Source organism: Dipodomys merriami, unplaced genomic scaffold, assembly GCF_024711535.1.
Source record: "Dipodomys merriami isolate MVZ:Mamm:240054 unplaced genomic scaffold, mDipMer1.0.p SCAF_16, whole genome shotgun sequence".
NCBI classification, from domain to species: domain Eukaryota; kingdom Metazoa; phylum Chordata; class Mammalia; order Rodentia; family Heteromyidae; genus Dipodomys; species Dipodomys merriami.
In genome coordinates, this window is record NW_027202937.1 from 6,227,249 (window position 1) to 6,249,049 (window position 21,801).

Sequence of the window (21,801 nt, forward strand, 5' to 3'; positions counted from 1 at the left end):
GTCATGGGGCTTGAACTCTGGGCCTGGGTGCTGTCCCTCAGCTCTTCAGCTCAAGGCTAGTGCTCTACCGCTTGAGCCACAGCACCACTTCTGGCTTTTTCTGCTTATGTGGTGCTGAGGAATCGAACCCAGGGCCTCATGCATACAAGGCAAGCGCTCTACCCCTGAGCCACCATCCCAGTCCCTTTCTTTCCATTTTTAACTTTGTGATAGGTTTTGTCATATAAGCCACTATATTTGGGTTATTTGGTTAAATATTCGAATAATTTTTCTGTGTTATGTATTAAAGAATCCACTAGCACTTTGAGTTAGTTATGATGTGCTTCTGTATTTTCCTGTATACTTCTAAATCTCTTCCTATTGGTATGATTTTTTTTTTTTTTTTTTTGTCATGGGGCCTGAACTCTGGGCCTGGGCGCTGTCCCTCAGCTCTTCAGCTCAAGGCGAGCACTCTACCACTTGAGCCATAGTGCCACTTCCGGTTTTCTGAATGGTTTATTCAAGATGAGTCTCAGAGACTTTTCTGCCCAGGCTGTCTTTGAACCATGATCCTTAGATCTCAGCTTCCTTAGTAGCTAGGATTACAGGCGTGAGCCACCAGTGCCCAGCAAATTGGTATGATTTTTATTTCTTCTTGTTGTTTATTACTGGGCTAGGACCTTCAGCTCAATGTCAGATGTCTGTGAATTGTGTTTATAATTGTGCGAATGAATTCTCTTTTGTGTGTGTGTCATTACTCCTGCTTGGCTTTTTTCTCTCATGGCTGGCACTCTACCACATGTGTGAGGCATATTTCCACTCCTGGGATTTTTTTTTTCTGGTTATTTGGAGATAAGAGTCTCTTGGTGTTGTGTTCCCAGGCTAGCTTCACACTGCATGGCTTCCGACTCCAGCCTGAGTAGCTAGGATTACAGGGGTGAGTCACTGGTGGCCAACTGCACTTCCTTAATGCACCACGTACTCACCTCTTTTCCAGAGGATTACATTAAGCATTTTTAACATGGCTGTGCTTAAGGGATGAATTGTAGTTGAGTAACGAACCAAAGTTATCATCTCGGTGAGAAGACTCCACCTGCCTCCTCCAAACTCCTTTGTCACTTTCCAATCTACTCATCCACATCTGCTCCCAATCACCCAATGCAGGGAAAAGAACGCCCTTTCAGGTTCTCGGCAGCAAGTATTTTTACTCCATGGGATAGCATCAGCTTCCGGGGCAAAGTCTTATCATTAGAAATATGAATTTAAATCTTCAGATAGTGGTGGAACTTCATTTTGTTCAAATCCATTTTTGCCTCCCAACTTCTTTTTGATAGACTCCCATGAACCAAGCTTCAACCCGTTCCCACTGCATCTTCACCGTTCACTTATCGAGTAAAGAGCCAGGATCGGCGACTGTGCGGCATGCCAAGCTGCATTTGGTGGACCTGGCTGGTTCAGAGCGTGTGGCAAAGACTGGAGTCGGGGGCCAGCTCCTCACAGAGGCCAAGTACATCAACTTGTCACTGCACTACTTAGAGCAGGTAAGAGAGGTGGAATGGGACCTAACTGCAGCCTTGAGTGTGGCACCAACTTTGTATCAGGCATTCTAATGACATCTTGGAGTTCTTTTCCAATGTAGTGTGTGTGTGTGTGTGTGTGTGTGTGTGTGTGTGTGTGTGTACATATATCACAGAATTCATCATTTTCATCACTGTCGGTGAATAGTTCAGTAGCATTAAATATGTTCACAAATGCTGTGCAGCCATTACCACCAGCACTTTCTGGGAATGTTTAACCATCCCAAATGGGAACTGAACCCATGAAACAAGAGCTCCCTCTCCCTTTATGTCTTCAGCCCCAGGTAACTTCTACTTTTCTGTCTCTATAACGTTGACTCTTCTAGGGACTTCTCAGAAGCATAACCACGAACTGACTCCCTTTTATGTCTGTCTTATTTGAAGTAGTATAAAGTCTTCCAGGTTCATCCACACTGTGGCACAGGTCAGATTCTCATTCCTCCTTCACACTGGATAATATTGGATTTTATGCCTCTCGTTTTGTCAGTCGCCCCTCCTCTGATGTATTTCTACCCTCTGGCTATAATGAAGAACACTCCAATGAAAACGGGGGTGCCCCTAGCTTCTTGTCTACACCACATCACTGAAGCCTCACAACATCCTGGCTTTCTGGGTGTTCGTTGTGTTCTCTAGTGAACAGATTAAGAATTCAAGTCCTCTGAGGCCTTCCCATCCCCCTCACTGCCAGTGGTAGGGGGAGGACTTGAACCGAGACTCCAATCTCTGCCTATGACACTATCTTCTTGCATTGTTGTAATTGCTGTAAAATAAACAGCCTGTGTCACCTGCTTTTCCAGGTGAGGAGACTTACAATGAGACTCTAACTTACACAGCTTCTAGTGATTTCGTCTACTCAGTAATTCTGCCCTGCGATTGGTTCCCTTAGCCTTTGGTTCCATCCCTACCTCCACTCCAAGCCAACTACGGTCCAACCCAGCTTGGGCTCTGTGTTTATTGTTTGAATTTGGCTCTGGTGGCAGAGTAGGGGCCTTTGGATTTAGGTAAATAAATATTCCCAGAAAGCACACCCTTGGCTATAAAACAAGTGAATTGGATTAGATGATTTCTTGAGCGCCTTCAGAGCCGTGAGTATAAGAGCTATGGGTTGAATGTTAAAGATAACAATTTCGAAACTCTTAAGAGAGAGAGAACGAGGTAAAATATTGATGAGGCAGAAGGAGTGTTTGCAAATGTTGGTGTCGAGAGTTGAGGGGAGGAAGAAGGCTCCTTTCTTCAGCTGCCTAACGAATGCTTTGAGGACGGATGTCTCAGTGCTGAGTGCTTTACAGTGGTCACGTCAGCTGACAAAGCTGGTTGAGAGGAAACTGCGGCAGTCTGTCTGCACGGGCATCTGTCTGCATGGGTGTCTGTCTGCACAAGCACAGGGCCAGGCTCTGACCAGATGAATCTCAGCAATGCGGCATGTGGAGATTAGGCCTGCCTGGCATTCCGGTCTGCGCAGTGCTTTTGACAAGAGTCAGCAGCCCTAAGCTCTCTCTTGTTTTATTATTCCACACTACTCAGACTCCTGATAGTTCACAGAGCATTTTTCCCTTTAATGGACAGTGATAGGAAAACATAATGAATTGTATTCCAAGTGCTTCATTTCGATAAAATTATGTATCTACTGGTTTCAGATGGCAGTACTGTTCTAATTCCCATTATTGTCCATCTTTTCATACAAAATTGCATTCATCAGCTAAATTGCTGCCAAGTGTAATCACGGGAGAGAAATGTTCTGCCCCGACATCCTCTTTTCTTTTTTCTTCTAACAACCTTAGCAAGCTTCTGTCTGTCCCTAAAACCACGTCTCCCTTCACTTCTCTCCCTTCCCTGCAGACTTAGTCTAGATGGCCGTGTGGCTTTTCACTTTCCATGCCATTCATTATCTAGTGAATATTTATCACTATACAGAGGGTTGTGCTAGGCACAGTGGTGAATGAAAATAGAAATGGTCTTTCCCCAAAGAGCTCATGGTCTGAGGCAGGGAGAGCGGCATTCCTACGCAGCCATCAGGCAGGTGACATTAAGCAAACTTTAGGTCAGGTGAGAGCGGTGCTGAGAAAGGAAAAGGTGTGAAGAGAGTTTAGAACGGGGATCTGACTTAGACTGAGGAGGTGAACATTCGCAGCATTTCTCTACAGACCTGACACTAAACAGAGACTTACAGAATGAGTGGGAGTGAGTCGGGAGAGGGTGGGGGCAGAGCAGGTCAGGCCCTTGGGAACTGAGAGCCTGTCAGCCCCTTGCTGCACTCCCAGGGTGGACTGTCAGTGGAACACCTCTGACCCTTGGCTCTCCGCGTGTAATTCTTCAGTTTCATTTTCACCCATGGCATCACAGCAGCTGATAGCGATTTACCCTGAGATCCGAGTGCCTTCACAGACACATGGGATCAGGGAGAGAAGGAGACCAGCACAAGGAGAAAAGACATAAATATGAAACATGGAGATGGGATCTGTACGGCGGAGTAAGTCTAGGCAAGTTAAAGGATGGGAGAGAAAATTTGGAATTGCACTCAGAGACAGTCGAGAGAACCAAGGAGTCTAAATAATAAGACTATTAAAAAAACGAGAGGATATTTAATGCAGTAGCATAATTCTAAATGTTTACAATCCAGTTCTCTTTATGGGATACTTCATTGTATAGCTAAGGAGAATGGGGCTGCCACATAATTTTGCATCATTAACTTCGCTAGCTTCACTCCTTCCTTCCTTCATTAGCTTGTGATCGAATCTTAGCTTGTGCTAGGAGCTTTGTTAAGCACCAGGGAAGACGCATGACTCAGGAGGACCAAACAGAAACGCACACGAACCCACACTTGCAACACAAGTAAACTCCGTCATAGAAACACGTCGGCGTGTCTGTGATTAATTAGCATAAAAGATAGAGGCGAATGGAGGGGGTGGGCGGGGCTGGGAGAGAAGGCAGAGGAGGGTGAAGAAAGGGGTGACATTGAACAAGATGCATCGCATTCATAAACTGACATGTTGAATGAAACCCCTTCATTCAACTACTTGGATAATTTCTTTTTTAATTCTAAGATAGAGATGGACCAACGAGTAGTCTGGCATTGATTTCGCCTGCATTGATTTAGAAACTCCAGGCAGAATTCTAATAACCATCTTGGCCACAGTGGCAAGACCTCACACCTGCTCCAGGTGACGGAAGGGGGTGGGCCCGGGGGAGGGGGGAGACACAGCCAGTCTGAGTCGAAGGCACCCCGCCATGTTCATAAGTAAATAACTTGCCTTTTGCCAGAGTGTGGTTGGTTGGTTTTGGAGCTCTCCTTGTGTATGCAGTGCTTTTTTCCAAAACCTTTCCTCAAAAACATTTGAAGCCACAATAACAGGGTACGTTTTAGCCGTGGACAAGGAGTTCGTGTGAGGAGAGGGAAGGGAGCCGCGCATGCGCCCGCTAGCCAGAAACCTCACCCGAGTGCCCCTGGCGTGACCTATGGTCTCTGTCGGCCTAACCCTCAAGTGAGAAACCACTGGGCAGCGAGTGCGTGCGCTGCACCACTTCAGAATTCAGTCCCCGGGCTGCCTTCAGCCAGTAACGCATCGCAAGTCGGATTTGCTCAGAGTCTGGGTTTCCATTTGGCTCCCACTGCTTGGGTTTTGTTCAGCAGAAAAATTAATGGTGCTAGTTCTAGTCAGAGCCATTCCAAAAACCTTTCAGTTCTTCAGAGGATAATCCGCCATGCCCTTCTGGGCACTTGAAAAGACAGTCTCTTTACTTCATGACACAGTAAGTGGAGTGACTGATGCCAGCCCCTCACTCGTAGATCCCTAGGGCTGTGATCAGGTACACTGTGAGCTTCTGCTCTTTGTCACTCACAGAATGCTTTCAAGAGCATCTGGCATTGTATTTATACAAGAAATCAAAAATAGAAGTTAGCATTAAAATATATATATAAGGCAAGTTATATGCTTCCTCCTTACCCCTGTGCATTTCAGAAGATCATTGGTTTCCTGGCAAATTGGATGAGCCCCAGAAACCCCACACCAGCCATCCCATCCCTGTCCCTCTCCTCCCCTCCCCACCCCTTGTGGGTCATTTGGCAGCTGGGAGTCTACCCCCAAGTGGCCTGTGCTCACTGAGGTCTTCCCAGTCAGAGCAGAGACACCCACGTGAATTCCTCAGCCAAACAAATGGCCTAGGCCTATATTTACAAGGTAAAAATCAGTCTCCAAAAAGGATCACTAAGAACTGACAGTTCCCAGACGCTTCCACAGCTCTTAGTGCTTTCTATCTTACTAAGAATGAGCTCAGATATTATCTTTCTTGACCTTTAAAAAAAAAATCTCTCCAGGCTGGGGGCCAGTGGCTCAAGCCTATAACCTTAGCTACTCAGGAGGACGGGATCTGAGGATGGCAATTCAAAGCCAGCCCGGACAGGCAAGTCCACAAGACTCTTATCTCCAGTTAGCCACCAGAAAACTGGAAGTGGTGCTGTGGCTCAAAGTGGTAACCCACCAGCTTTGAGTGAAAAGGGCCAAGGACAGCACCCAGGCTCTGAGTTCTAGCCCCACAACTGACCAAAAGAAAAATCTCTCCAAGACAGGCAGGCATTAGAATCCCATTTTTACAGGTGAGGAAACGAAGGCTAAGTAGAGTTTAGAGATTTGCCTAAGATCACACAAATGGTAAGCCAGATTCTCACTCCAAATTCTAGTTTATTTCTTCTAACACGGGTTACTGCCTTTATTTATTTCATTTTGAGGAGAAAGTACTAGGGTATGAACTCAGGGTCTTGCCCTTAGTAGGCAGGTACTCTACCACCTGAGCCACGCCCATAGGCCTTTTTGCTGTGGTCATTTTTGAGATGTGGTCTTACCTTTCTGCCCAGGCTGGCCTGGGCATCTTCATGTAGCTGGGGTTACAAATACATACCACTATCCTAGATTTTTCTGTTGACATACAATGTTCCTTTTACTCAGGCTGACCTCAAACTATAATCCTCCCAATCTCAGCCTCCCAAGTAGCTAGGATTCCACAGCGTACATCATTGTGCTGAGCTTACTTCACTTTTTTTGTTATTGTTGTTTGTTATGGGGCTTGAACTCTGGGCCTGGATGCTGTCCCTCAGCTCTTCAGCTCAAGGTGAGCACTCTACCACTTGAGCCACAGCACCACTTCCGGTTTTCTGGTGGTTAATTAGAGATAACGGTCTCGTGGACTTTCCTGCCCAGGCTGGTTTGAACCATGATCCTCAGATCTCAGCCTCCTGAGTATCTAGGATTACAGCATGAGCCACCGGGACCCAGCTTACTTCACTTTTTAAAGTCATCTCTTCAATTTTAGCGTTCATTTTTCTGGAGAGGATACTGGAATGACTTCTGCAGCGTCCATTCCAGGAGGGAGTTGCAAAGGCCCGTTCAAAACTAGGAGCAGCTCCTGGATTGGTCTGAGTGGACTGGAGTCTTTCTCCTGGGTAGAGTGGTTAAAGGATAGACCAAGGGTCAAGGTGGTCCTTAGAGAAGCTCAATGCTAATTTGACAATCAGGAAAGACAATCTCACCGGAGTTATGAATAAACTTTAATACATGGAGCATTACCCAACCACCCTGCGGCTATGAGAAGGATAACTTCTACCACCTGGAAGACAAAACCAAGTCCTTGGTGGTAGAGAGGTACGCTACCACTGAGCCACACCCCTAGCACCTTTCAGGTTATTTCTCACTTAGAACCTTTCTTATTTATTATTATTATTTTGTTGGTTGGTGACGGGGCTTGAACTCTGGGCCTGGGTACTGTCCCTGAGCTCTTTTTGCCCAAGGCTAGTGCTCTACCACTTCGAGCCACAGTGCCATTCCGGTTTTCTGGTGGTTCATTGGGGACAGGAGTCTCCCGGACTTTCCTGCCAGGGCTGGCTTTGAACTGCAATCCTTAGATCTCAGCCACCTGAGTAGCTAGGACTACAGGCGTGAGCTACCAGGGCCTGGCTTGAGCTTTTGCTATTTTAATTACTCCACCAATAAGTGTCCCTCGTGACCAAAACCATTTTCAGTTAATTTTTTTTTCCTTACTTGCAGCCAAAATTGAGTTTACTAACATACAATTTAATATCAACAGAAGCTCCATGAGCCTTTTCTTCCTCGCGTTAAGTAAGTCGTCAATAAAGCCATTGAGTAGAAAAGATATCGGTGTTTCCTAGAGGAGGGAAAACAGTGATGATATTTGTTTCGTGAAAAGAACTTTAAAGTACTTGGAGAAGTGTTAGGTGTCTAATGGCTGGTTGCATAAATAATCTCACTGCTTTCCCTGAACACGTCACACCAGTCTCTGCCTGTTTGTGGTAGTAGCTGGTATTTGGCCCTTCCTTGCCTGTTCTGGATGTTTAATTTGTCCGCTTGGTTTTCGGGGCCTGGCGTTCTGCTTACCGCCCCTTGCCACTTAGCTTGAGTCAGCTGTGTGTCTTCTTCCTTTCCAATGACAGTTCCCCCAACTCTCACACACTGCTTTCCTTCATTCCTTCACTTCACAAAAATGTGTCCCGCACATGCCATATTGATCAGATTGCTTAGTCACCAACCGGAAACTCCATAGCAGCTATTTTAAGCAGCACAGTTTACTAAACAAAGAATCTCAAGAAAAGCCAGAGAGCTGGGCTTGGCTGCAACCCAGCAGAGAGCACAGCAATCAGAAGACACACCTAACAGTGCCACCGAAATGGTCTCCAACACTCGACTGCTAGCCCCACTTGGCCCTTAGGACGTGAAGCCCTAGATTCCAGGAACTACCACAACTGCCCCTGCCCACCACACTCTGCGATAGTCTAATCTTCCTCTCAGTGCTCACCTCTGGATCCCACCGGAGGTGGCTGGGCACTTGGGCTGCCTTATACAAAATATGACTTGAAAGAAGAGTGGGAAACATGGTTTTGTAGGAGATCAAACTAGACAAGGAATTATCCTGAGAGCAGAATGGGACCCCTTTCTGCCACATGTGCCAAGAACTGTTCAGTCAGTACACAGAGTTATGAAGTTAAGAGAGGTGACATTTCTGGCCTTGGAGAGCAAGCAGAAAGTCTGACTGACAGTATATGAGTTAACAAACACAATTCTAAATAGTGGCATATACTAGAAGAAGACAAAATAACGTAGACAACTGGAGATGGCTGTGTTCTATTTGAAAAGCGCTCATGAGGGGACAAAATGTAAACAGAGATTTGAATGACAAGAAGTAGGAAGCTGCATGGAAGTCCGGCGCAGAGGCATTTGAGGTAAAAAGAAAAGCAAATTCAAAGGTTCTGATGTGACAGGAAGGCTGTGGCAGGCAAAAGGAATATGGTGAGGCCAGATGGACAGGTATGAGGAGAGGTCACACAGGACCGGGGTTGTATACAAAACATTTAGGGGAGCTACTGAAGGTCGTGAGCAGGGCAGTGACTCACATCTTACAAAGATTCCGCTGGCTGCTATATGGAGAAGAGTCCATGGATGGGCAGAAGTAGAAGCAGAGAGACTGACTCAAAGCCTCACGCAGTTGTTCTAGGAAGGAATCGTGTACGCGTGGACTAGAGCAGTGGCAAGAGAGGCCCATTCTGGATACAGTGTGTGGGTACAGTTAGCAGCTGTTGCTGGTGAACTGGATGTTCGAATGGGGGCAAATCAAGGTTAATGGCTGGGGTTTAGCCCGATTAACTAGGAGCATGGTGCTGCCATTGGTAATGGTAGGGAAGACCTGGGAAAGTACCTGTCATGGGAAAAGAGAGGAGAGAAACGCAAGGATAGAAATCTGGATGGAAGACATAGCAATGCTGAGGAGATTGAGATCCAGGATATATATTGGGAAGACATCAAGATAGAAAGCCAGTTGGGTGCCTCATACCTCTAATCCTAGCTTCTCAGGAGGCTGAGATTTGAGGATCAGGGTTCAAAGCCAACCCAAACAGGAAAATCTGTGAGACTCTTATCTCTAGTTAACCACCAAAATACTTGAAGTAGACCTGTGGCTTGAAGTGGTAGAGCCCTAGCCTTGAATGAAAGACCTCAAGGACAGTGCCCAGGCCTTGAGTTCAAGCCCCATAACAGACCTCTCCCCCCTCCCCCCCAAAAAGCCAGGAGACAGGATGAAGTTGCATGGGTAAAGAGTGTAAGTAGAAAGAAATGGTGACCAAAACAGGAGCAAGCTCTGCCACAGCTGTGGCCTTGGGAGGAAGGAAGCATCCATGAGGTCATGTTTGAGGAAAGGGGAAGACAAGGAGAACATGAGTGTGTTTGGGGATGCACACTCCACTCAGCAGCCGAGTGAGCTGGAAGCCAATGCTTTAGGAACAAAACCAAGAGGGCCCTCGGCAGGAGTCCTCTTTTAATAGTGGTGTGGGGGGCATTCAGAGTTTGATACACCATGAGGGCCAAAGCCAATAGGAACAGAAGGAGAGGATGGAGCCTGAGCCTGGCCTCAGGAGCACGCAGAGGTTGAGGGAGCTCTGGTAGAAGGGCAAGAGACTGTCAGCTCAGACTGCAGCTGGGGGGGGGGGGAAAGAAGGCATAGAAAGGGGTAGATATAAAAGCCTCATCTTTCAGGCTATAAAAGTGATGGTTGCCAGTGAGATTGTGAGCCAGACACAGGCTCACCCCTGTAATCCTAGTTACTCAGGAGGCTGAGACCTAAGGATCAGAGCTCGAAGCCAGCATGGGCAGAAAAGTCTGTGAGATTCTTACCTCCGATAAAATATCCTTCTCTCCCCCCAAAAAAACCACCAAAAGTAGAGCCGTGGCTCGAGTGGGAAGCACTAACAAGAAGCTTGAACAAAATAAGTTCAGAGAAAGTGCACAAGACTGGCGTGCACACACACAGAAGGAGGAGGCGGAGGAGGAGGAGAAGAAGGAGAAGAGGTAGAGGAGGAGGGGGAAAGGGAGGGAAGGAAGGAAGGAAGGAAGGAAGGAAGGAAGGAAGGAAGGAAGGAAGGAAGGAAGGAAAGGAAGGAAGGAAGGAAGGAAAGACGGAAGGAAAGTCGGAAGGAAGGAAAAGAAAGAGGTGATCATTGAGTAAGAGAGCACAGGATTGTGTGTAGAAATATCTCTAGTCATTTGTGTATTGTGTAAGGTGAGACTGGTGCTGTAGTTCTATGTTTTGTTCAAAACTGTCTTCACAGAACCATTCTCCCATCTGTTTTGTAAGCTAAGTGGGTCAGGAAGGCTGTGGTCAGCCAGCTCCACAGCTGGACAGTGGGAGAGCAGTGGCAGGTGTGCCAGGTGTGTTTAGGAGCCAGAATCTTGGGATGGCCTGAGGTCACATTCCATGGTGACTCACGCCAGCCACTTTGCACTGGACAGCAGACACTACAACTAGAGTGTGTGTGTGTGTGTGTGTGTGTGTGTGTGTGTGTGTGTGTGTGTGTGTGTGTGTGTGTGTGTGCTTGCTGAAACTGGGACTTAAACCTAATGCCTCATGGTCTCTCAGGTTTTTTGCTCAAGGTTGGTGCCCTACCCCTTGAACCATAATTCCACTTCCTGCTTTTTGCTGGTTAATTGGAGATAAGAGTCCTTCAAACCACAAGCCTCAGATCTCAGCCTCCTGAGTAGCAATGATTACAGGTGTAGGCCACTGCCACTTTGGTCCCAGCAAGTTTTGTCCAATAACACCTATCCATCCATCCATCCACCTAGAACCTTCCTAGGATCTACTTCAGAAGCTTGGGATGAGCAAGCCCTAGATAAGCCAAGACAAGTTCCTCCACCCTTCCAATGTCAGCAAACACATAGACAGTGCTCAGAGGCTAGTCATACTCTTAGCACTGTGCATTTTTTAGCTCTTAATCATCTCAACTTCCTCAGAGGTAGGAACTGTTTTGAGCCCAGTTTTACATATGAGGAGACGGGGGTGAGGTGTTGAGCTACATTTCCCCCGCAAAGACTTTGATGTGGACAATCTTCCATCAGAGTCTGGGATCTCAGCCTCATTCGAGACGGCTTCCCAAGCCTCCGCTTCACCGATCTGCCTCTTACATCTTGGAGACGGAGGCTGCGGCTCCACTCTGGTAGGATTAAAGTAATCAGGCATGGTCTCTGAGTCTTTTAGACCAATTTTCCAGTGGCTACGAACTGAACAATAGTCTGTCCAATTCTACACAAGTTATGTCACATGTCCAACAATCGCCAGCTTTGCGATGTTCCGGTGACGCTTCATTTACTTGGCTCCATCTTCACCATTTTCAGACTGAAGATTCTTGCCGCAGTGCTTATTCTGTGCCTGGGCTGTGCATGTCAGCCGCACCTCGTTACTCCACCTCTGTGTTTGTATTGCTGTTGCAGCTCCGTTGTTTGCCCCTTCTGCCAAAGTGATGCCATGGTTTTCCTGCTTTGCACAGGTCATCATCGCCCTTTCAGAGAAACACCGCTCACACATCCCTTACCGGAACTCCATGATGACCAGCGTGCTGCGGGACAGCCTGGGGGGAAACTGCATGACCACCATGATCGCCACGCTGTCCCTGGAGAAAAGGAACATCGACGTACGTTGGTCCTTCTTTCTGGAGATCTTAGTCCGCTGGGGGTATCTATTCTTAGTTTGCGAGCTGGAGTTGGGGGGCTGCTTGGGGAGCTGGGGGTATCTATTCTTAGTTTGCGAGCTGGAGTTGGGGGGCTGCTCGGGGAGTTTGCGTCTTTTCCCTCTTCGGAGGCACACACACCACAGAGTCCGCAGCTTCGGCTGCTGGCCACTATTGCAATCGCCTACCCTCAGCCCATGAGAACTGACTTCCTATGATTAGAAGAAGCCTCCTGAGATTCTGCGGTGGGCCTGCCAATTGGTTCTTTCTCAGCCGTGTAAATAAGAAGCGACCTATCAACTCGTCTTGCTCAGTGTTGCTCCGGAATGCCTTGATGATACCTGGAGACTGGTTGCTGGACGGGTAGAGGGCGGGACCTGGGCAGGGGCTGCCGCTGACTGGCTTTTCTGTGACATTTTAGAGTCAGCAGGCACGCATTTCAGTTTAATAGGTAATCCAGACACTTTCCAGAAGAGGACAGCAGAAAGCAACAGCATGCTTCTGTCCCCCTTCTGTGCCCCTGCCCCCAGATAAAGGCCCCAGCATTTGATGGTGAGGACCTTTGATCCACATAGAGATCCATTTTGTAGTCTTTCATGTTTGTGGGTTGTGGTATATAATGTGATTATCACACACACACACGTAGATGAATGGACAGACAGACAGAAGGACAGACTGACCAACAGGTCAATAAATCTCTCTCTATATATTTGGTTTAAGAGAGCTGTAGGAAGTGGATCTGTGCCTCAAGGGATAAAGCACTAGTCTTGAGCACAAAAGCTCAAGCACAGTGCCCAGGCCCAGATTTCAAGCTCCAGGACAGGCAGAAAGCAAAAAAAGCTGGGAGCCAGTGGCTGAAACACCTGTAATCCTAGTTAGCTACTCAGGAGGCTGAGATCTGAGGATCACAGTTCAAAGCCAGCCAGGGCAGGAGAGTCCATGAGACTCTTATGTCCAATTAATCACAGAAAAGGCCAGAAGTTTCACTGTGGCTCAAGTAGTAGAGCACTAGCCTTGAGCAAAAGGAACTCAGTGAGAGAACCCAAGCTCAGAGTTCCAGCCCCAGCACTGGGGAGGGGGAGGGGGCCGTGGGAAGAGAGAGGGGGGAGGGAGGGAGGGAGGGAGGAAAGGAGGGAGGAAGGGAGGGAGGGAGGGAGGGAGGGAGGAGAGAGGGAAAGGGAGAGGGAGAGGGAGACGGAGACGGAGAGAAGGGGAGGGAGGGAGGGAGGGAGAGAGGAAGGGAGAGGGAGGGAGAGAGCTATAGTTGAACACATAGACCCAGCTGCTATCTAAGACCTCAGGGTCTCCTATAATTTTGGCATCAGTCATTTTATTAAGCCAAACCTAATTTTTATATCAAATAATGTCCTAAAGCAAAGCTCCTTAATTTAGAGCCAGGACTCTTCATTGTCTTTTTTTTTTAATGTACCACCCTTTAGGCATGTGTCTTCTTTTCCCTCTAAGAATAAAAATTAAGTTTTATCTGGAGAGAAATATTCTTACGCCATAATATTTTAAGACGTTCTTTTGTCTTTTAGGAGTCCATATCTACTTGCCGATTTGCACAAAGGGTGGCACTCATAAAGAACGAAGCTGTTCTTAATGAAGAAATTGACCCCAGATTGGTAAGCAACTTTTAACTCACTATATATATGTATATATATATATATACTTATATATACATATATATAGTATATGTTATATATGTTTATATATAATATGTTATATATTTATATATTTAAAAGTATGTTGAAGATGAGCTAAAACCTTTGAGGGTGTGCTTACTTTGTACTAGGCTGTGTTCTAAATGCAGTTAAGTGCCTTAACTGATCCAATTCTCAAAACAATCTTATAACTAGATTCTCCTCATACGTCCACAGGTTAAAATTTAAACATGGGGGCTCCTCAATCATTTGCTCAGAATCACAGGCTAGGAGGTAACACAGTCAGGATCCAACCCCAGTCTAGCCCAAGAATCTGTACTCTCTCCCCCAGTCCCGCACTGCGCAGTGAGCCCTGCAGTGAGCCCACGGACTCATCCAACAGGGTCATCTGCACATCTCTAGACCTGGGAATGGGACTGAGGGGTAGAGTGCTCGCCTCATACATACAGGTACCTGAGTTCAATCCCCAGCACCATACAAAACACAACCACCACAACAAAATGAGATTGCATGTATATACCTTTCTCTTTTTTTATTGCCAGTTGTGGGGCTTGAACTCAGGGACTCAGTGCTGTCCCCGAGCTCTTTTTGCTCAAGGCTAGCGCTCTACCACTTGAGCCACAGTGCCACTTCCTGTCTTGGAGTGGTTAACTGGAGACAAGAGTGTCACAGAGACTTTTCTGCATGGGCTGTCTTCGAACCACAATCCTCAGATCTCAGCCTTCTCCGTAGCTAGGATTACAGGCGTGAGCCACCGACACACAGCTGTATATGCTCTTCTAAACACAGAAACACACCATTTTGGATAAAAATGTACATAGAGCTGGGCATAGTGGCACATACCTGTAACAGTAGCACTAAAAAGATGTAGAAAAATTATGAGCTTAAAGCCAACCTGGTTGATAGAAAAGATTTTTTTAATTTTAAAAATAAAAGCCTGTAAGGAAATAATGGCTAATAAATACATAATGTGTTCTACAAATATTTTTTTAATTTCAGTTTGAGCCTCCAAAAAATTAGGGCAGAGCTAGGGAGAATCCTGAAAAGGAGGAAGAAATCAGAGACTTGAGCCAAGTGCAGCCACATTCCTGGGGTGGCTTTTTCTGAGTTTACACCTGAAGTCTTGCTTGGCAGCTCTGTGGTACTGCTGGTTAGCAAGAGAAGGATAGAAAGGAAGGGTATTTTTAAGCTGGAGATGAAAATTAGTGTGTAATTTATGGAAAGTAAACTTCCTAAACGTTGAAGGGTTTCTCTTTTTTTAACTTAAAATTTGATTAGAGAGGTTTTTCTTTGAAGCAACTTCAGAATTTGAAAAATAAATGATAATAGGGTGAACACTGTCATACATTTGATGTAGATCTGCGAGAGCTTTAAAGAAAAGAAAGGTCGGGGCTGGGAAGTTGGCTCAGTGGTAGAGCGCTTGCCTTGCATGCCTGAGGCCCTGGGTTCGATTCCTCAGCACCACATAAGCAAAAAGAAAAAAGCCGGAAGTGGCGCTGTGGCTCAAGTGGTAGAGCACTAGCCTTGAGCTGAAGAGCTGAGGGACAGTGCTCAGGCCCAGAGTTCAGGCCCCACAACGGGACCAAAAAAAAAAAAAAAAAAAAAAGAAAAGAAAGGTCCAGAGTGAAAAGCTACTAGCTGATAATTGAACGAATTACTGAGGTCTTCCTAGTGCAGACGAATCTGATAATTGACAAGTGTTGTTTCTTGATCTATGTCTAAATCTCATGTTATTTTTATTATTTTATGGATATATCCGTTTGAAGCACAAGTGACTTAAAAAAAAAAAAAACACCCAAGATGAACATGGGTTTCATTTCCTATGTCTTACTTGTAGTACTGGGGTTTGAATTCAGGCCTTCACACTTGCTAGGCAGGCTCTATACTGCTTGAGCCAGGCCTCCAGCCCTTTACTCTTGACTTTAACAGCAAATGTGGACATGGTCCTGTGTGATCAGGATCACCAGGGACCCAATCTGCTTTCTTTGCAAGTTTTGGTACATCAGAGAGACAAGGTGATTAAAGGATAATGAACCAAGGCAGAGCCGGGGAGAGTTTCTAGAGTTTCTGTGGCAGTCTGATGGGAAGTGCAGTTGGGGCCATTTCAAACCCTGGAAATCTGGCTTCGACTTGAGATGGCTACTCAATAAGACAGAATTTAATATCTGAGTTGACTTTGAAGCCTTAGCAGAAGTCGGAAAACACGGGATCATTATTAATTTAGTAGAGGAAGGTGCGAATGCATGACTCACACAGGTCTCTGAAGAGTTTCCTTCTAGGTTGCCTGAAGATTCTGACCCTTGTTTTGGGGAAACAAAAAGTAACATCACCCTGGGTGTTGAAATGAAATTCTAAGACCACTGGCATGTTCGAAATACTCAATAACCATGTTTCTTGGACTTCTGGTCCTGTGTGTGCACTCCAGGGAGACTGAAACCACCTGTCTGCATTAAAAACATCTTTGAAGTGCACAGCTGAGGTTGACAGGAAGTAGGGAAGTTCTCTGGAGCCCAGAATCAAACCCGAGGCTGCATTTGCCCTTGAATGGGGAAGAGGGTGGGTTGATAGAGGTCAAACTCCTGGGTCTTTGCCAGGTGGGTATTGAACCTAAGATACCCCCCCCCCAGCCCTATAAAACCACTGAAGGGTCCAACCAGAAAGCAGTGCTGTCCTCTAACACAGGGCAGTGTTGTGTCAGCCTATCTGCCTCAGCTTTCTCTATAGACAGAAAAAAATCTAATGGTTTTGATGAAAAATTAAATCTCTACTCTCAACTTCACCTAGGTTGGAAATTGAAGGTGGCTCAGTGGTAGAGCGCTTGCCTTGCATGCCTGAGGTCCTGGGTTCAATTCTTCAGCACCACATAAGCAAAAAGAAAAAAGCTGGAAGTGGTGCTGTGGCTCAAGTGGTAGAGCGCTAGCCTTGAGCTGAAGAGCTGAGGGATAGCGCCCAGGCCCAGAGTTCAGGCCCCACGACCGGACCCAAAAAAAAAAAAAAAAAGAAAGGAAAGAAGAAATAGAATGGGAACAAGGGAGAGAGGGAAGGAGGGAGCTGATTTTTCATTTATTTACTTTTAAGAAATAGCAAGCATTCAAGGAAGAGTGAAAACTGCAACTTACTAATTTTTGTTTTAGGAAGTTTGTATTGTGATGATATAATTACTACGATATATAGTATATACAGGTGTGTGATCTGATTAGTGCATACACACAATGGAATTTTACTCACCCATTAGAATGATACTATATATCATTTGCAAAGAAAGGGAAGGACCTGAAAAGCATTATGTTCAGTGAAGTCAGTCAGACCCAGAAGGACAACGGTTGCCTGTTTTCTCCCATATGTGGAAGCTAGAATTAGTTTATAAACATACAAGTAAATGTGTTGGATGGTATGCAAGTGTATACAAATGTATTAACTGAAATACAGTAGATCCAAGGGAGAACTCATGTAGTGTAATTCCTCAGAAAGGCAAAGGCAAAGCTCAGTGAAATGAATGCCAGGAAGTGGGTCCTTGAAAGGGGTGAGATGGGGGTCAAGGGGAGAGTGGTGGACAAATGAGGAGAAAAAGACCGGGAGAATGCAGTCACGAATCCAGAGTACATCCTGGGAAAGCAGGAAGGGTGAGGGCAGAGGAGGGTTGGATGTGATGGGGGAGAATGTTGAAAGGGGTGACATTGTATTCAGAAACTGCTTCTGGAAATGGCAACTCCCTGATGCAAAGAAAAAAAAACTTAAGATATTTTTGCAATCCTAATATCCACTCACAAGACACATAGGTAAACACATTTGCTAGGTTCTCTTATTGAAATATTATATGTTCATGAAATTTAATGAGCCAGAGTCACAGGGGCCAATAAAAATAAGCTTAAAAACAAAACAAAGCAAGATGCAATTACATGCCATGATGCATTCACGGAGTTTAGGGTATGAAGAATGGCAGTGTGCGTTCATTACCATGCACCCATCCATTCAGGGTAAATGCATGAAAACACACAGGCCATGTCTTGATTCCCCCAAAAGGCATGGTGATGAGTGATCTCCCCAGAAAGGATGGAAGAGGAGTAAAAAGGGGAGGGCTCCAGTTATCTCAGTAATGTTCTGTTTGTTTTAAAAATAATAAAAATTCTAGACCTAATTTAATAAAGTGGTACCATTGAACAAAGCTGGATGGTAGGGACAGGAATACCTTTTATATCATTATCCATTTTGGTATCCTTAAAACAGATCATCTTTTTTTTTTTTTTTTTGGTCAGTTGTGGGGCTTGAACTCAGGACCTAGGCACTGTCCTTGATCCTCTGTGTGCTCAAGGCTAACACTCTACCACTTGAGCCACAATGCCACTTCCTGTTTTTAAGTGGTTAATTGGAGATAAGAGCCTCACAGGGACTTTCCTGGCCTGGTTGCCTTTGAACGGCGGCGATCTCAGATCTCAGCCTCCTGAGTCGCTGGGATTTCTGGGTGGGCTAGTTAATCACAGTAAAAGATGCACACCCTCTGCCACCAAGCTCGCCTTTACTTGTTGCCTTTTCCCCTCCCGCCTTGCGGTTTGCAGATGATCCTTCGCCTCCAGAAGGAAATCCAGGAACTGAAGGATGAGCTGGCCATGGTCACCGGGGAGCCGAGGACAGAGGCCCTCACAGAAGCGGAGCTCCTTCAGTAAGCTTGCCTGCTCCATCCCCTTCTCTTTTCTTTCACTGTGCAAGTTTGTATTAAGTTTCTCTATGTTGGCTTTGATGTAATGAATTCACCTCAAAGCAGTCTCCAAGGACGGTCTGAAATTACCTTTGGGCGCCAGTGGGGAGGGGTGGCTTTCCAGGCAAAACTGGCAGTGTCTGTGCCACCTCGGAAAGCACAGCGAGGGGGATAAGTGGTGTTATCTTTCTCATGCCAGCCGCAGACCAGGGGGGGCTGCATAATCATCATGCAGGGTTATCCTTCACACACACCCAAACACCGTAGCTGGACGTCTCGGATCGGACAGGAAGTTGAGATGCATCCTTGGTATTGAACTTCATCTCGCTACAAGCACAAATGTATCCCATACTCAAGTAAGCTCTCTCCTTTAATACATAGATGGTCCCCTTGTTAGAGTCCAAACACACAAAGGGGGAGTAGAATTCGGTATTCAGGACCAGGACTGCACCTCTCCACATTTAGATTTTCAGCCTGACGGCGGCTTCTCCCTCTAATAACAAGCCATGGTGCTCGCCTCCCTTAGTCTCTCTGTGCTGCCCGGGCTGTCAAGGCTTGTGCAGTGGACGTACTGGATTAGGTTTAGAAGGCGGTGGCATCCTTTATTTTTGAATATGAAATAGAAGTACCCAAGGTTAAAAAGGGGGGGGGAAAGAACTACCCTAAGTTTTCCTAAAGAAGCAAAGCTATTTCACCTAACTCTTCCTTCACCAGGGAAAATAGTCAATGGGAGAGATAATCATTCTCTTTACGCTACTGTACCTCTGCCTGCCAGGGATGGCTAAAACTTGAAAATGCCTTTGTCGAAGTTCCCTCCAGGCTCAAAGCTTTCCTTCCTCCAGCATAGTGTTTCCTAACTCTAGAGCATTGCTAACATGATGGGTCCCTAAGGCTTCCTGTACAAAACTGCTTTGTGCCATATTTGCAACCGAGGTGAAATGATATTGCCAAAGTTACCTTTTTAAGGGCTGTATATCGTCCTCTGGAATCGCTTGGGATATCCTCAGTATTCAGAGCACAGAGCTGAGGGTTGCTTTCCCTGGGGTGGCGGGGGCGGGGGGGGGGGGCTCCTGTCCCCTCATAGAAAGGAATTACTATTATTATCTTTGAAAACCATCTCCTTGAAATTCTGATCTTCAAGTCAGGATCCATCCAGGAAAAGAAAACAACTCTAGGCCTTTCAGCAGAAGGAAGCTATTCAGAGGACACCAGGGGCCTAGAGGATGGCGTTTCTGAGATGCTCAACAGGCAGTGAGGCAGAGCTCTAGAGATGAATGACAGTGGAAGTTCTGTGTCTGCTCCAGGACCTTGGGGTGGGGGGGACAGTGGGACAGGAAGCAGGAGCTGCTGGGCAGGCGTGGTCTTGGAGACATTCGTCTAGGGCACTGCCCTTGACTTCTCTCCGTTCCCCATGCCAGCCTTCCACCACTGAGCTTACCCCCAAGTGAGCTGATAAAGCAGCCAGGGAATGGATAGTTTCCTGGGATGCAGGATCAAATAGGGAAGGGGTAGAAACTGGATTTCAGCCCATCGTCATATCAAAACAGCATCTTACATACAGAAAGTACCCGTGCTTTCTCTTAATTCCTGTGTTATTCTCTTGGTGGCTTAAGGAGCTCGGTTTATGGGTAAGAGTTCCCGTGTGATGATTTTTGATAGGACACCAAGTACATTTGTGCTGCATCAAGTCTAGAGAATTATAAGTGTAAAGAATGTAAAGAAGCGCATGGATCCACAGCCATACCTAAACGGAGGAAGTAGACTTAGAAAAGGGATTAGAAGTTTCTAGGAAGTCTTGAGACAGTGAAAGTTGGGGGCTCAGATGAGCAGAGAAAAGGGTTCCGCATGGTAACGTTTAGCCTTCACGCCTGGAAGTGGAGGAACCCTGGAGCCCCTAGGGCCGGGAACACCCATCAGGCATTGCCAGCGCTGCCGTGGTGTGAGCCACTGCCCTCCTCCTCCCAGGTGTTGAGGATGGAGACACGGGGAAGGCTCCAGGACCAAGAAAGGTTCTGCCAGGCAGCTGCTGCCTTCAGCCCTGCACGCCTCTCTCCCCATGGGAAAGCGAGAGGACCATGAGCAGCGAGAGCTGCTTTAGCCTCTCATCCGAAACCAGCTGTCCACACCGAGACACCAGGGAGTCTGGAAAAGATGAGCTCACAGCCAGGAATGGCGATAGATCAATAGATCAATAGATCGATCGATCGATCGATCGCTAGATAGATAGATAGATAGATAGAGGCTTCCAACAGTCAGAAGGACAAGAGCAAGAGAAACCCCCAACGTGCAGGCACCCAGAACCAAGCCTTAGCAAGAAAATAATATGTGTAGGACAATAAAATATGGGCTTACATCTAGGAAACAACAACTGGGCTTGATTTCTCTGATACAGAGTCGAAAGATCTCAGAAATGGGGCAAAAAGAGTATCGTTGTCATTGTGAATATAATAGTTTGATAGTAGAGTGAAAAAAAAACAAGTGGCAAAATTAGTGAGCTAGGAAGATGAGGACTAAATGGTTCTTCCAGAGTACAAAATGCTGCCAAGGAAAGAAAAGTGCTCAAAAGAAAAGGCTCTAAATAATCATTCTAAATTTACCCATGTCTAATAAATAGAAATTTATAAAGAAGAAAACAGAGATGGCCAATAGTTGAAGAAATGATGTGTGAGAATGTTCTAGTACTAAAGAAAAAAATAAGCCATAAGACATCAAGATGAGGTATCAAGCACTAAAAACTATAGTCCTAGTATAGAAAATTTTAGAACCTTAAAATATATAGAGAGAAAAGAGAGTCCAAGTTCACTAGTCATGAAAATAGTGCTGAAAGCCAAGGATCTAACATAAAACAACTTCTTACCAACAACTCTAGAAATGAGAACTCACAGAGCTAAAAGAACAACCACAGAAAGCCTGTAATCCTAGCTAGTCTAGAGGCTGAGATGTGAGGATCATGGTTTGAAGCCAGTCCAGGCAGGAAAATCCATGACATTCTTGTCTCCAATCACCCACCAAAAAGCTGGAAGTGGGGGTGTGGCTCAAGTGGTAGAACATCAGCCTTGAGCAAAAAAGCTAAGAGACAATACCAGGGCTCTGAGTTCAAGCCCAGTACTGGCACTGCAGAACCTTCCCCCTTTCCTGATCTGTCATCAAGCAGCAGGCACATTTCCCCTGCCAGAGCAATATGGAGTTTCACAAGACAGTGACCTTGGTGCCCATCCATACTTGCAGTAGGAGTTATTCAGGGAAGTGTTTGGCCCTGTGGATTTGTTATTGCCATTTGTTTTGTTATAATTAGCAAAGTTACATGTTAGCACAATCTAAGTTTTAATCTATCAAAGAGTCTCTTTTATCATCCTAAAGCAGGATAGTTAACTAAAAATTTGC

General features: G+C 46.0%; 1 protein-coding gene across 4 annotated transcripts in view; it reads left to right on the top strand.

The window, feature by feature from the left end:
• The window catches only part of Kif6 (kinesin family member 6), a 250,021-nt gene that overhangs the window by 85,471 nt on the left and 142,749 nt on the right, over positions 1-21,801 (top strand). For all 4 annotated transcript variants that reach the window (XM_070023833.1, XM_070023834.1, XM_070023835.1 and 1 more), the window contains exons 7-10: positions 1,314-1,520; positions 11,878-12,021; positions 13,596-13,682; positions 18,278-18,381. In XM_070023833.1, the coding sequence (XP_069879934.1) occupies positions 1,314-1,520; positions 11,878-12,021; positions 13,596-13,682; positions 18,278-18,381 (542 nt within the window). The remainder of the gene's footprint in view (positions 1-1,313; positions 1,521-11,877; positions 12,022-13,595; positions 13,683-18,277; positions 18,382-21,801) is intronic.